Below are 16,131 nucleotides of genomic sequence, written 5' to 3' on the forward strand. Positions count from 1 at the left end.
ATGACCTGAACATTTCATGATTCACCCCTTTATATGCTCACATAGACACCTGTACATTACATTTTATAACATAATAAATAAAATACAATAAAAAAATAATACAACAAAAATAAAATGAAACAATAGAATTAAAATAAAACAAAACGCACATCACAGAAGACACACGGCAAAAGATGTAACCACTAAAATAATTTCTTACTGTTTTCAGACTTCACACTCACACACAGACTAGACACACATGGCAAGAAAACACACAGCTTTGCCCAAATGAAACCTCAGGTGACTCTCAGCCCGCAGAGGGAGCCTCAGGTGTCCCTGTGCAGACTGCTGTCATCTTCCATGTGAAGGAAGAAAAGAGCTGTTTTTCACCTTCTGCTCTCATTTGCACAGATGAGGAACGTGTATGTGTGTGTGTATAAATAGTCAAAAGTGAAGAAAGCCCCTCTGATGTCTGATAGTGGTCTCTCACCATCTGTTTCTGTGATGTTGGGTGAGAGACAGATTTACCCTTCCTCTGAAAATGAATCATTTGACCGCTGGGAAATCTGTATTTTTTCCTGGCTAGTTGAATCGAGACTTGTGTTGACCTCATCTAGCTTACATTTATTACACTGCACCACACTGTAGATATCTGACCTTGTTAATGTCACTTTTGTTTGGTCTGACCTAAATAACAATGACATGAGTCATGACATCCCAACCCTGACATCCAAACCGGAAACAGAGCAGGCCCAAAGCACGCTCTCTACGCAAGTACATGGACTACCGTTCAAAGGTTTGAGGTCAATAAGATCTTACTTTTTTTTTTTTTTTTACTTTTATTCAGCAAGGATGCATTACAGTATCAAAAGGGACAGTAAAACGTTAATACATTGTTACAAACATTTCTATTTCAAATAGGTGTTGTTCTTTTCCTGTTCACCAAAGATCCTGAAAGAAAAGATTATCACATTTTTCACAAAAATATTAAGCAGCACAACTGTTTTACTGTTTTAACATTGATAATAATAAGAAATGTTTCTTGAGCAGCAAATCAGCATATTATAATGATTTCTGAAGGATCATGTGACACTGAAGACAGAGTAATGATGCTGAAAATTCAGTTTTGTCATCACAGGAATGAATTACATTTTAAAATATATTTAAATAGAAAATTATTTTAAATTGTAATAATACCTCACAACATTACTATTTTATTGTATTTTTGATCAAATAAATGCAGCCTTGGTAAGCAAAAGAGTTAGTCACATTAGCGAAATTTGTAGGGAAAAAGTTTTCAAATTATTTTTTATTTTTTTGGGGGGTATTTGGGGGGTCCACTGTCCATTATCAAGTGTAGCGATGCATCAAGAACCGCTCATACAGAATTCACTTTCAAACCAATAAGCCACTTTCTGTTGGTCAACACACCAAATGTGATGAACAACTTGAAACCAATGCGAAATCTTTCTCCGAGCGGGAAATTCCTGATCACATGGATTACAATTAAAATGTTGGATTTATCCCTTCCCTACCCTGCTGAAAAAAGCTTAAAATCCCCCCAAAAATCCAAAATGGTCTCAACTATAGTTTAAATGAATAATTCTAGTGTGTAACTGACACAACCTGGTTACGCAGTTTTTGTTGCAGGTAAACCAGCCTGACCGGTGTGACCTTGGAAGGTGACCAACCACGACCAGCATGAATCTGCGCAAAACAAACCAATAACTAAACTAATATTAAATACAACTACTTCTAAAGTGTTACCAGTTGAACCAGTTACAGGTATAGTTCACCCAAAAAAGAAAATTCTGTCATCATTTACTCGCTCTCATGTCGTACCAAACCCATTAGACTTTCGTTCATCTATGGAATTTTGATGAAATCTAAAAGATTTCTGTCCTTCCATTGACAGCTACGCAACTACCACTTTGACACTTCAAATTGTTCATAAAGAGATCGTAGAACTAATCCATATGAATAGAGCCGTTTAGTCCAGATTTTCTGAAGAGACACGATCACTTTATATGATGAAAAGATTGAGGCTTTTATTCACATTTAAACATTGATCACGAACATAAACAGAAGCTCAACCGAACCGGCTTAATACGTGAGAACAAACCTCTTGCAGAAGCTTAAACGTGCTGTGAGAATGAATGAGATTGAACACGAGAATGAAGCTCATTGGTTCTCGCACGTCAAGTGAACATGCTTGAGCTTCCGTTCACCACAACTGATGTGTTCGCTGATGAATGTTTATATGTGAATAAAAACCTAAATTCAATCTGTTCATCATATAAAGCGATCGAGTCTCTTCAGAAAATTTGGACTAAACCACTTAATTCATAAATATTAGTTTTACGATCTCTTTATAAACTTTTTGAAGCGTCAAAGTGGTATTTGCGTAGCTGTCTGGAGAGACAGAAATCACTTCGATTTAAAAAATATCTTTCTTTGTGTTCCGAAGATAAACAAAAGTCTTAAAGGTTTGGAAAGACATGAGGGTGAGTAAATGATGACATAATTAAAAATTTTTGGGTGAACAAACCCTTTAGGATAATCTAGGCTGATAGTCGTAATTCTTATATCACAATTATTTCTCTTACATTGCAATGAGATTAAAAAACAAGCATGGAGCCATTTGTCTACAGATTTCAATATGAACTCAATAGCTTCTATACACATACATTTTATAGCTACTGTATATACTTATAAATGTATGTAAACAGTTGTCTTATTATGTATGTTTATGTTTCTCCTAAGACATTACTTTAGTAGCAATTTTTCTCATTTCATTATCCAGATTAACACATGGCAAATAAGTTAGTGAAATATCCAATGCATAAGATCACAACACACTGACACGCATTCACACTCATTAACGATCCCACACGCCGACACACTGACGTACACACACGTGTGGCACCTCAGAGAAGTGTGAGTTTATGAATGGCAGTAAAACTCTTACTGTGACAGTAGGGATGGCGGTGACCAGAGAATACACCAGCACCGGGGGAGCTTTGCTGTCGTCTTCAGGTCCTGGATACGGCTTGGAGAAGGCTTTATCAAAGCAGAAGAATCCTTGAACGTGCACCGGGAATGTGTCCGTATACTCAAAGTAATATGCCAGGAGAACCGTTCCTGCCATGATCACCAGCTGGAAATAGAACATGATTCCAGTTTAGAATAGAAAATCCGTTCTGTTCTAATAGGTGGATGGTGCGGTTCTGGAATAAAACACAAGCTGCAGTCGGAATCTTCGGCTGAGTGAAGGAATAAAAAGAAGAAAATAAAAAAGACAATTCTCCCCCGTGAGAGAAGTCACAGGAAATTTTGTGGAGTGAATGAGTGAAAGCAGCATGAAAGGATATTGTGAGAACGGCTAGAATCCCTTCAGCTATGCCTATCTATAGAAATAAAAAAAGAGGCAAGGAAGACACAAATAAAGAGAGGCATTTTACGGAAAAGAAAACAAGAAGATGAGAATGATCAAGGGAGAGAAGAAAAATAAGGGGAGGAGGAAAAGAGATGGCAATGTTGTAGAGAGAGAGGGGGGGGCTGGAGAGATGGGAGAGAGAGAGAAAGAGATGGGAGAGAGAGAGAGAGAGATGGGAGAGAGAGAGAGAGAGAGAGAGAGAGAGAGAGAGAGAGAGAGAGAGAGAGAGAGAGAGAGAGAGAGAGAGAGAGAGAGAGAGAGAGAGAGAGAGAGAGAGAGAGAGAGAGAGAGAGAGAGAGAGAGGGAGGAAGGGGGGCGTGTGCATCTGTGCTCACAGCGGGAGAGGAATACATTGCTTCAGTACAAGTAATGCATGCAGTTCTTTAGAATTTTGGGCAGCAAAGATAAATAGCATTAGATTTATTAAAATAATTTATAGAATGGCACTTTCAGTTAATAGGGTACAAAATAGGGTTTTAAACTCAAAAATTATATTATTTTTCTTTTCAACAAATTGTAATGACATGCAGAATCTTTAGAAAACTCTGACGGTCAACCCTAAATATTATAGCCGTTTATACGTTTCTGTATTTTCGTTTGCTATTTTTTATTTATTTTCTAGCAATACACAATGCATAAATATCAAAATAAAAAAAGTTACTAAAAATAGGTTAAATTTTACTTTAAGGTGTTCGTGTTACAGTGTAATTATACATTTAAGTACAAATAATTAACTACATGTATACTATGAAGTGTGGTTTAGGGTTAGTTAGTTGCATGTTATAAGTGTTAACTAAAAAATATCATGCTAGAATGGGAATCAGGTTTCCATATTTAGCCTAAACGGTTGGAGTTTGCTAGTTTGGGACCGGCTGTGGGTTTACATTTGACAAACTCAAATTTCCCATTGATACATTCTTTTTTTTATTTGATTTACAACTGAATCTAATCTAATAGTTCTTACTATAAAAAACACGGTGTTTTGTGGCTCTAATGCTTAAAAAAAACCTGAGACAAGTGTATTCGTGGAAAGTATTTGCATCATGCATGTTTAGGTGCAGCTGTGTGAATCAGCAATGACATACAGTATTGGATTCATAACCATAATGTGCTATGAAAGATTAACAGATTATAGTTCAGCGCAGACTTATACTGTAGCAGCTGATGTTCAGATTTATCAACTAAACATTTCTGTCATTCATGTTATTCTTTTTGTTATGGTTGCAATATTGCTCACATTATCAGTCAACACGGATCTTCTTGGCTTCTGAAATCATCTAGTTTTTCAACATATACAGGTCCTTCTCAAAATTAGCATATTGTGATAAAGTTCATTATTTTCCATAATGTAATGATAAGAATTAAACTTTCATATATTTTAGATTCATTGCACACCAACTGAAATATTTCAGGTCTTTTATTGTTTTAATACTGATGATTTTGGCATACAGCTCATGAAAACCCAAAATTCCTGTCTCAAAAAATTAGCATATTTCATCCGACCAATAAAATAAGTGTTTTTAATACAAAAAAAAAAGTCTACCTTCAAATAATTATGTTCAGTTATGCACTCAATAGTCAATACTTGGTCGGGAATCCTTTTGCAGAAATGACTGCTTCAATGCGGCGTGGCATGGAGGCAATCAGCCTGTGGCACTGCTGAGGTGTTATGGAGGCCCAGGATGCTTCGATAGCGGCCTTAAGCTCATCCAGAGTGTTGGGTCTTGCGTCTCTCAACTTTCTCTTCACAATATCCCACAGATTCTCTATGGGGTTCAGGTCAGGAGAGTTGGCAGGCCAATTGAGCACAGTAATACCATGGTCAGTAAACCATTTACCAGTGGTTTTGGCACTGTGAGCAGGTGCCAGGTCGTGCTGAAAAATGAAATCTTCATCTCCATAAAGCTTTTCAGCAGATGGAAGCATGAAGTGCTTCAAAATCTCCTGATAGCTAGCTGCATTGACCCTGCCCTTGATAAAACACAGTGCACCAACACCAGCAGCTGACATGGCACCCCAGACCATCACTGACTGTGGGTACTTGACACTGGACTTCAGGCATTTTGGCATTTCCTTCTCCCCAGTCTTCCTCCAGACTCTGGCACCTTGATTTCCGAATGACATGCAAAACTGAGCAACAGTCCAGTGCTGCTTCTCTGTAGCCCAGGTCAGGCGCTTCTGCCGCTGTTTCTGGTTCAGAAGTGGCTTGACCTGGGGAATGCGGCACCTGTAGCCCATTTCCTGCACACGCCTGTGCACGGTGGCTCTGGATGTTTCTACTCCAGACTCAGTCCACAGCTTCCGCAGGTCCCCCAAGGTCTGGAATCGGTCCTTCTCCACAATCTTCCTCAGGGTCCGGTCACCTCTTCTCGTTGTGCAGCGTTTTTTGCCACACTTTTTCCTTCCCACAGACTTCCCACTGAGGTGCCTTGATACAGCACTCTGGGAACAGCCTATTTGTTCAGAAATTTCTTTCTGTCTTACCCTCTTGCTTGAGGGTGTCAATGATGGCCTTCTGGACAGCAGTCAGGTCGGCAGTCTTACCCATGATTGCGGTTTTGAGTAATGAAACAGGCTGGGAGTTTTTAAAAGCCTCAGGAATCTTTTACAGGTGTTTAGAGTTAATTAGTTGATTCAGATGATTAGGTTAATAGCTCGTTTAGAGACCCTTTTCATGATATGCTAATTTTTTTAGACAGGAATTTTGGGTTTTCATGAGCTGTATGCCAAAATCATCAGTATTAAAACAATAAAAGACCTGAAATATTTCAGTTGGTGTGCAATGAATCTAAAATATCCATCCATCCATCCATCTTCTTCCGCTTATCCGGGGCCGGGTCGCGGGGGCAGCAGTCTGAGCAGAGATGCCCAGACTTCCCTCTCCCTGGACACTTCCTCCAGCTCTTCCGGGGGGACACCGAGGCGTTCCCAGGCCAGCCGGGAGACATAGTCTCTCCAGCGTGTCCTAGGTCTTCCCCGGGGTCTCCTCCCAGTGGGACGTGCCCGGAACACCTCCCCGGGAAGGCGACCAGGAGGCATCCGGAACAGATGCCCGAGCCACCTCAGCTGACCCCTCTCGATGTGGAGGAGCAGCGGCTCTACTCTGAGCTCCTCCCGAGTGACCGAGCTTCTCACCCTATCTCTAAGGGATCGCCCAGCCACCCTGCGGAGAAAGCTCATTTCGGCCGCCTGTCTCCGGGATCTTGTCCTTTCGGTCATGACCCAAAGCTCATGACCATAGGTGAGAGTAGGAACGTAGATTGACCGGTAAATCGAGAGCTTTGCCTTACGGCTCAGCTCCTTCTTCACCACAACAGACCGGTACATCGACCGCATTACTGCAGAAGCTGCACCGATCCGTCTGTCAATCTCCCGTTCCATCCTTCCCTCACTCGTGAACAAAACCCCAAGATACTTAAACTCCTCCACTTGAGGAAGGATCTCTCCACCAACCTGAAGTGAGCAAGCCACCCTTTTCCGACTGAGGACCATGGCCTCGGATTTGGAGGTGCTGATTTTCATCCCAGCCGCTTCACACTCGGCTGCAAACCGTCCCAGTGCATGCTGAAGGTCCTGGTGTGAAGAGGCCAACACGACAACATCATCCGCAAAAAGCAGCGACGAAATCGCGTGGTCCCCAAACCTGACACCCTCCGGCCCCTGGCTGCGCCTAGAAATTCTGTCCATAAAAACTATGAACAGAACCGGCGACAAAGGGCAGCCCTGCCGGAGTCCAACATGCACCGGGAAGAAGTCTGACTTACTACCGGCAATGCGAACCAAGCTCCTGCTTCGGTCATACAGGGACCGGACAGCCCTTAGCAAAGGACCCCGGACCCCATACTCCCGGAGCACCCTCCACAGGCCGCCGCGAGGGACACAGTCGAATGCCTTCTCCAAATCCACAAAGCACATGTGGACTGGTTGGGCAAACTCCCATGAACCCTCCAGCACCCTGTAGAGAGTATAGAGCTGGTCCAGTGTTCCACGGCCTGGACGAAAACCGCACTGTTCCTCCTGAATCCGAGGTTCCACTATCGGCCGTATTCTCCTCTCCAGTACCCTGGCATAGACTTTCCCAGGGAGGCTGAGAAGTGTGATCCCCCTGTAGTTGGAAAACACCCTCCGGTCCCCCTTCTTAAAAAGAGGGACCACCACCCCGGTCTGCCATCTAGAGGCACTGTCCCCGACCGCCACGCGATGCTGCAGAGGCGTGTCAGCCAAGACAGCCCCACAACATCCAGAGACTTGAGGTACTCAGGGCGGATCTCATCCACCCCCGGTGCCTTGCCACCGAGGAGTTTCTTGACTACCTCGGTGACCTCAGCTAGGGTGATGGACGAGTCCACCTCTGAGCCCTCAGCCTCTGCTTCCTCAATAGAAGACGTGGAAGGAATACTTCGAGGATCTCCTCAATCTAAAATATATGAAAGTTTAATTTTTATCATTACATTATGGAAAATAATGAACTTTATCACAATATGCTATTTTTTTTAGAAGGACCTGTACATGACATGGTATTACGCCAGTGAATTCCACTCACTTATTTGTAGGGATTCCAAACTCGCAAAAAATACACAAATCTACATACAGTTGCTTTAACACTATTTAGTGTGTAAGGCAAAAGATTTTTAATAAAATAAAACTATTTTATTTTTAAATGTTTGTTTTTCATCATACATGTTTTCATCAGCCAATCTGCATGACGCCATTCATCAACATTATACCTGGGTTGAATAAAAAGTAAATAGCTTTTGCAGATATTGCTTTCATTGTTTTTCTAAAATGCTTAGAAAACACAAAATTTGTCTTTATCGCTATACTTTCTGTTCAACTCTGTTATGTTGTGACATTGCCTGCTTCTCAAGCTCATTAGTTCAGTGTTGTGGGAAACATCACAGTGATCCATTTTTAGACAAAATATTCCGTTCTTGGCACAAAGACAGAATATTGACCGTGAACAATGTGGTGTGGTGCAAATATATTTGTTTGCTAAACCTATTAAGATTGCAAATATATTTGTTTGCTAAACCTATTAAGATTGCACAGATCATCAACCTCTGTAACCCTATTAAGAAGTGCCGACTGTAAAACTCAGTTGTTGAGCACTAATCACAATATCTATGAACGTCCCTCAATGTCTTTCTATGGTATTTACAGCTTTTGTTGAATGTAAACTTTTGAAATGATACTCGGTCACGAATAGCACCTTCAACAATAACGACCCCTGGAAAAACTTGTACAAGAAAGGCTAGAAGAAGTGCAACTTAAAGGCAGAGAAGAGATCTACATGTCTACAAGTATAGTGGTTAGTGTGTTTTTTTCCAACGCCTAAATAAACTTCTGGTCTGGTCTCTTTGGAGTCAGTGGTAGAGATGATAATTGCCTAATTCTATCATCCATCGGTTCAGGTCATGACAAGCAATTCTGAAATTCAATGAAGCTCTTGTATAAACTGTTGCCTAGTTATTGCTTCATTCTTGTTGTATTCTATGATCTTTTCGGCTGACTGCTTCTGTCTCCCCCCACTGTGACTGCTTTCATGTTATTTCTAGCTTCTGTCCCACATGAACATGAACACAAGTTTTCAGCTCTCACTCTTCTAAAAGCTATCAGCAGAGTTCTGCACCCAGCTTTGGTCTGCTTTGTAAGCCCTCACAGCATTTTTTGTCATAGGTAACCCAACAGTTAGCCTTTCATAAACACCAAACCAGAAACGTATTTCACGGATGTTATACTGGATATCATTCAACAGTATCATTACAATGATTCACTCTTAAATAAAAACAATACTGGGTGAAAAAGACTCACTTTTAGTTAATGGGATTGATTACAGTACTTTACAACTTACAGTAGTGTCTCGAATACTGTCTGTGTGAATGTGCAATGGGAGTCAAGCTCATATTCTCTAACCGGTAAACATATCCACAGTGATTAAAGTAATATCAAAGATGACAATGTCCATAACACCGAAAAGTCTTATTACTTTTCACACGTCAAGTCCAATCGAGCCACGAGTTCATCCATCAAACCTTCAGCAGCTTTTATATCTGGCTAGAGAGCGGTGCATTAGAGTCACGCGTAGAACACAAAACAAATAGGAGCCGCTCCGGTGGAGAACAATCACTGGATCTAAAACCTTCAGACGACACCATGGCTGTATGTTACCAATATCACACACTCAGTAGACACGAGTGAGTCCTAAATATGTATGGGTGTGAGTTCAGATATAGAATGTGGTTGTCATTCAATTTATTTAGGCTACATAATATTCAATCCAAGTCATAATTTTGGAAATCTTTCCTGGCAGGAAGGATATGATAAAACCCAATTTGACTCCTTCCACTTTCACACAGTGCTATTTTACAGGGTTTAAAATAAATGCAAAGGCAAAATGATGCTTTCCAAAGTAGTTTACAGCTAACAACTGACACAAAGCTCTGAATCTTGACACAAGGCTCGGAATAATATATTCACTCATGCATCAAATCCTGTGTTGATACGGTATTCTAAACACAAACATTCTAATTCAGTTTTAGTGTGGGATTAACAATTTGCTTGAAAGATAATAACCCTAATATAAACATAACCCAGAGATATCCTCTTTAAACTGGTGTAAAGCCCGGCTCGATCGGTCCAATGGAGGCATCCGGTCAGCGGGTGAAGGTCTCTGCGTATTACTGCCTTTTCTCGTGGCAAAGTATTGTGGGTTAAATGCAATACATTTTTTCATATGTATTCTCTTGTTATTTCATAACTCCATAAATGAGAAGGTTTTTAATGATATCTGTGCATCATTAAATATAAGCGAAAGTTTGACTAATTCCTTTTAACTCTAATGAAATAATATCAAAGTAAGTTAGAATCATCAAATGTAATAATTTATTATGTCAGGTAAATTTATCATTCCAATTTCATAATCAGTTAAAGATAATCAATACAAAACATAAAATACTCTGGAAGAGAAGACGAACCCGACATTAGGAAATACGTGAAGCTGAGAGACTCGGCGCTCTCAGCCTCACCTGAAGTACAGAAAAGTTGCATTTCATTATATAGCCAGACCTCATTTCATATGCATGTGGAAATTTACTGTGATCACCCTCCCAGATTTACTGGGGGCAGAAGTTGATTTACATGGTACCATTTGCTAACAGTGGGAATAGCATTGAGTTAACACCTTCTGAGAGCAGGAGGTTTTACCCATCCACCCTCCTTTGTGTGTATGTTATCTCTAAACTCTTAAAAACCTTATTACCTTTTGTTTTACTTATTTGTAAATTAGACATTTTGTACCAGTCGCACTGAGACATTTCGAATGATACTAAACATATGTATAATACTCAATGATAATCATTCACCATTTAAACCATCTAGATTCTTGTGTGAGTTTGGGTAAACCCTGCATGGGGGATGAGGGGGAGTTCAAATGTTAATTTTCAGCAAGGTCCTTTGTCCACTCGAAGAGTGGAAGTTCCTCAATCAGTTTTTCCAGTTTTACACTGGTTTGCAATAAATCTAGAATTTTGAAATATAAACTAATAAAAACTCTCAAAAATTATGAAGATTCCAACTACAAACCTTTTTTACTTTTTTTTTAAACTTTACTTTTACTTTACCAAACTACTTTATTTATATAAGGTGTCTTCATCTTTTTTTTTCTCCACATTATTATAATTTTTTGAATAATACTATAATAACATTTTTTTTTTTGTAATTGTAATGTTTTACAACCAATGAATGTGTATACAATTTGTTCATTTTTCTGTATTTCCCAACTATTTTTTTTTTACATAACTCTGTTCATACTAATGCATTAAACTGATCAAAAGTGACAATATAGATATTTACATAGTTACAAAATATCTCTAAAAGCTGTTCTTTTGAACTTTCTACTAACTAAAGAATCCTAAAAATAAAATGTATTAGTGTTTCCATATTAAGTAGCACAACTGTTTTCAACATTGATATTGATAAGAAATGTTTCTTGAGCAGCAAATCAGCAGATTAGAATGATTTCTGAAGGATCATGTGACACTGAAGACTGGAGTTATGCTGAAAATTCAGCTTTGCATCACAGGAATAAAATACATTTTAAAATAGTAATACTATTTTACAATATTACTGTATTTTGATCAAATAAATTTAGACTTGCATAAGCACAAGATACTTATAAAAACGTTTTAATTGTTTAATTTAATCACTGTATTGTGTTATATAATGTCCTATGTGTGTATTATAATTGTCTTAAAGCTCAAAATAGTTTTATGTAAAATTACCACCAGGATTTGTAGAAATTCAATTCCATTGCCCCATGTGCACATTCGGTTGAAAGGCAATGAAAGCAGACTCGACTATGCATTTCATTTGACAAAAATCCCTGATATTAAACAGCCAGCATGTTTAACCATAATGTGAATGCTTGTTATGTAATCAGTTCGGGCTAAACCTTGAGGATCTTTGTCAAGATGAATAAGTATGGAAAATAAATCCATTGCACAAAGTCCAGACAGGAGGGACCGAATTAAGTTCATCATCTCATTTTTAGACTTGCTTATTGAGAGCAGAAGGCATGTGCCCTTGTTTAGCAATGCTGAAGAAAGGTCACACGTTCACACAAACTGCAGGAAAACAGGGCAGATGGACACCAAGTCAAATGAACCAAACAATTTCAGATGAAATAATTATAAATGTAACCAAGAAACAAGACAATAGTTTTGACGTATTTTGGGTGAGTGCTGCGAAATGCCATAGCACTTTTTTGTTGTGAGAAATGTAACATATTTGATTATACACGGGACTTTAAAAGAGCTGTCCACTATTCTGGCCTCATTTCTCAGAGCGAGTCCATTGCTTAGTCAGGTTTTCCACTCTTTCTGAATTTTTAACTGCTGTGCCAGCAAATAAAAATTCAGCCGTCATGCTAACTCTGCCACTCTGTCAAAAACATGGAGAAAACTGACAAGACGGTGACAGAGAGAAAGAAATGTCTTTGGCTAACTTTAGCTGTTACCGTTAGCTCTTACACACAGGAGAAACAGGAATTGGCATGTGGAAAAACCCCCAGCTTAAACCAGTCTAGGGTGGCTACTCAGTCTCCCAGGGGGAGAAGATACACTTAAACCACTAAGACCAGAAAACCACCAGAAATTAAGGATTTTGTTTGTTTGTTTGCTGGCTGATTTCAAATCCATTTTTTAACTCACTAATTGTGAGCCATTTAAAAGTAAATAAGCCTCCCTGACAAATGACAGTAAAAAAAAAATCTTGTATCTTTAAACAATTGATGAAAACTTCACAGCAATATTACAGTTGAACAATCTCTAAATAATACATTTGCCAGGGAGCTTCCCACTCAGAGCGGGATGATTGTGCCCTCTGCTGTTCACATACTTATATTTAAAAGGCAGTTCACAAAATTTAGTTCAAAGATTTTTTCAGACTCATCTGTCACTGATATCTCGATTATTTATGTCATCCTACTAAGAGGCTTTCTTTAATTATCCAGGTCTAATGTAGGGAACAGTTACCTAACAAAAAAAACAACAACATGATGTTGTCTTGGGGGGCTACTTTAAAATTTGTTGAATCAAACACACACACACACACACACACACACACACACACGTCTATTATTTGCAAGGAATTTGTCAGATGCTTTTATGCAGAGCGACTGCATTAAAAAATAGTGCTTTGGCGCCACATGCGAAACTGCCGTTGTGAACAGATGGCAAGCATGCAAAGTTATGTTCTGGATTAAGTGTTTTATTTATAGAAGGACAAATAGAAAACTTTGGTTAGAAGTGGATCATTCCTATTAATCTTATTCTTCCTTTTTTAGAAACCCCATGCAAGAGCCACTAGCTGAGAGGTTAGCTGCATCTTTTCTTTAGTATGCATTATTCCAGTGCTTTTACCAATAGCTAAACCATATATAATCCTACAGTATATTGCGTTGCTGTATTCAGTACAGAAATGACAGTTTTCTGTATGCAGTGTAGGTTGCATGACTTTTGGATTTTACATTTCGCAACTTGTTGACCGTAACATGTTTTTTTCTGTAGATGAAAACATAATAAAGTGGCAGAACTACTGAAGGTGTGAGATCATAAAACTGGCTCACTGAAGCTCATGTGGGACGTTCAATGATGCCCACACGTTGTTAAAATAACTGATCTGAGATGAATAACAAACTGGTTCTGTAAATCCCAGAGGTAAACAACTTTGAACAGAACTCTTTTGCATGGTTTTGTTGTCCGTTTCAGCAAGTTACTAAATGAATGCTAAATTGAGAATTCATAGAGGCACGTCTACCAATTATTTGGCAAAAAAATTGCACTATTGTATTTCTGTATGCAAGAGAATACATTAGTGAAGGTTTTACTATAGACCTACTTTAGGATGAGCAAGTGAAAAGAAACCAAAATATTCCAGAAAAATATATTTTTTGTGCAAACTGCTCAAATTCTACCATCTTTTTTTTTCAGCAAGCTAAATGTATTATTCATGGAATGATATTCCTTGATGTCACAGAATTTGCCTTTTCTATTACAGTTTTTCTCAAATGCTAAAACACAAAAGCCAATCCTCTAAACCAAATGACCAGTTGTCTAAACACATTTACTAAATCTAGCCATCATTTTCCAATATCATAAACACATTTCACATGAAGATACAATTCACAAAACACAATCCTCCGTTCTCATAAATCTTAACACATTTTTCCTTGCTTAAACACAAGTTGCAAAAGAACTCTGCTCATATTCTCAAATGAAAGCTCATGTGATGCAAAATGCTTGCCACAGTCAGCAATATTTGAACACAATGAACACACCTGGCGTCATTCATTACACACAACGACTCAAAATTGAAGACACTTGTTGCTAATGCTGTGACCACATGTATAAAAGCAAGTTCAGAGTGCACAGTTTGCTGAAGATTCCAAACAAACACAATAGATGAAGGCAGAGTCAGGGGAAGAGGAATTCGAGTCAGAGGAGGGAGAAGAGCTGGCCATGGAAGAAGAGGAGCAGGCCAACGAGGGAGAGGAGGCGCCCAACAAGGGAGAGGAGGAGGCCAACAAGGGAGAGGAGGAGGCCAACGAGGGAGAGGAGGCGCCCAACAAGGGAGAGGAGGAGGCCAACAAGGGAGAGGAGGAGGCCAACAAGGGAGAGGAGGAGGCCAACGAGGGAGAGGAGGAGGCCAACGAGGGAGAGGAGGAGGCCAACGGGGGAGAGGAGGAGGCCAACGAGGGAGAGGAGGAGGCCAACGAGGGAGAGGAGGAGGCCAACAAGGGAGAGGAGGAGGCCAACAAGGGAGAGGAGGAGGCCAACAAGGGAGAGGAGGAGGCCAACAAGGGAGAGGAGGAGGCCAACAAGGGAGAGGAGAAGGTCCTCCCAAGGGGAGAGCAAGACAACCTCGCACCATCATTACGGATGAGATGCGAGCAACAGTCATTGACCATGTCATTGTCCATGGCATGACAATGGCTGAAGCAGGACTAAGAGTCCGTCCAAACCTGAGTAGGTTCACCGTGGCCACCATTATCAGGGCATTCAGACAACACAACAGGTATTGTATTATATTGCTTTCTTTGTCACAATACAATTTTACAAGCCTGTGAAAGTAGTCTATTGGTTTCAAATCAGTTGTTACTGTATTGTATAGGGGCGGCAGTGGCTCAGTGGTTCATGTAGGTTGTCTGCAAACCGAAAGGTTGGTGGTTCAATCCCCGGTTCCACCTGACCAAGTGTCGAGGTGTCCATGAGCAAGACACCTAACCCCAGCTGCTCCCGACGAGCTGGATGGTGGCTTGTATGGCAGACACCGCCGTCGGTGTATGAATGAGTGTGTGAATGGGTGAATGTGAGGCAAATGTAAAGCGCTTTGGTGGCCATTGGGTCTGTGAAAGCGCTATAGAAATGCAGTCCATTTACCATTTATTGTAAAACATGTCAATTGACAACACATGTTTCTTTCTTTAGAGTTGAAAGAATGCCACATAGAGGTGGGAGGGTTGCCATATTTACAGCGGCACAAGAAACCCTCATTGTGGATATGGTTCGTGAGAACAACCTCATCAGACTCCGGGAGATCAGAGACAAAGTTATATTATTATAAAGAGTATAATATTACTCTTTGTGCGCCCATGGGTTTGGAGGGGCTTGTCCACCGGCATGCTGTCCTTGGGTCTTACAACACCCAACATCTCCTTACCTTCCTAGAGGAGCAAAAAGACATCCTCCTGGACCGCCAACAACACCATCCTGGGCCCGCACATCACATTTATGTGATCATTTGGGACAATGTACGCTTCCACAGAACAAACCAAATCAGAGAGTGGTTCACCGCCAACAGTAACCACTTTTTAAACGTCTGTCTGCCACCCTACTCCCCTTTCCTGAACCCTACAGAGGAGTTCTTCTCATCGTGGAGATGGAAGGTTTATGACAGACAACCATACACTAGAGAGAACCTCCTAAGGGCAATGGAGCTGGCCTGTGTTGACATCCCAGTGGAGGCCTTCCAAGGATGGATTCGCCATTCCTGGGCGTTTTTCCCGCGGTGCCTGACAAGAGACAATATAGCCTGCGATGTGGATGAGGTGATGTGGCCCGATGCAGCTCAGCAACATGATGCCGCACAGTGATTGTGGTGTGTGTGTGGTGTGAATAAAGTAAATAAAAAACTTCACACCCTGATCATGTTTTCAAGAG

The 16,131-nt window shown here is 40.3% G+C and overlaps 1 protein-coding gene across 2 annotated transcripts in view; it reads right to left on the reverse strand.

Moving 5' to 3' along the window:
• plppr2b (phospholipid phosphatase related 2b) overlaps window positions 1–16,131 on the reverse strand; it is a 57,079-nt gene that overhangs the window by 23,507 nt on the left and 17,441 nt on the right. Inside the window, exon 3 of one of the 2 annotated variants that reach the window (XM_056267009.1) lies at window positions 2,948–3,136. In XM_056267009.1, the coding sequence (XP_056122984.1) occupies window positions 2,948–3,136 (189 nt within the window). Of the gene's footprint in view, window positions 1–2,947; window positions 3,532–16,131 lie in introns of those variants that run through there. The other variant, XM_056267010.1, reaches the window with a different exon arrangement.

This window comes from Rhinichthys klamathensis, unplaced genomic scaffold (genome assembly GCF_029890125.1).
Source record: "Rhinichthys klamathensis goyatoka isolate OS25496 unplaced genomic scaffold, OSU_Roscu_1.1 h1tg000254l_1, whole genome shotgun sequence".
NCBI classification, from domain to species: Eukaryota; Metazoa; Chordata; class Actinopteri; order Cypriniformes; family Leuciscidae; genus Rhinichthys; species Rhinichthys klamathensis.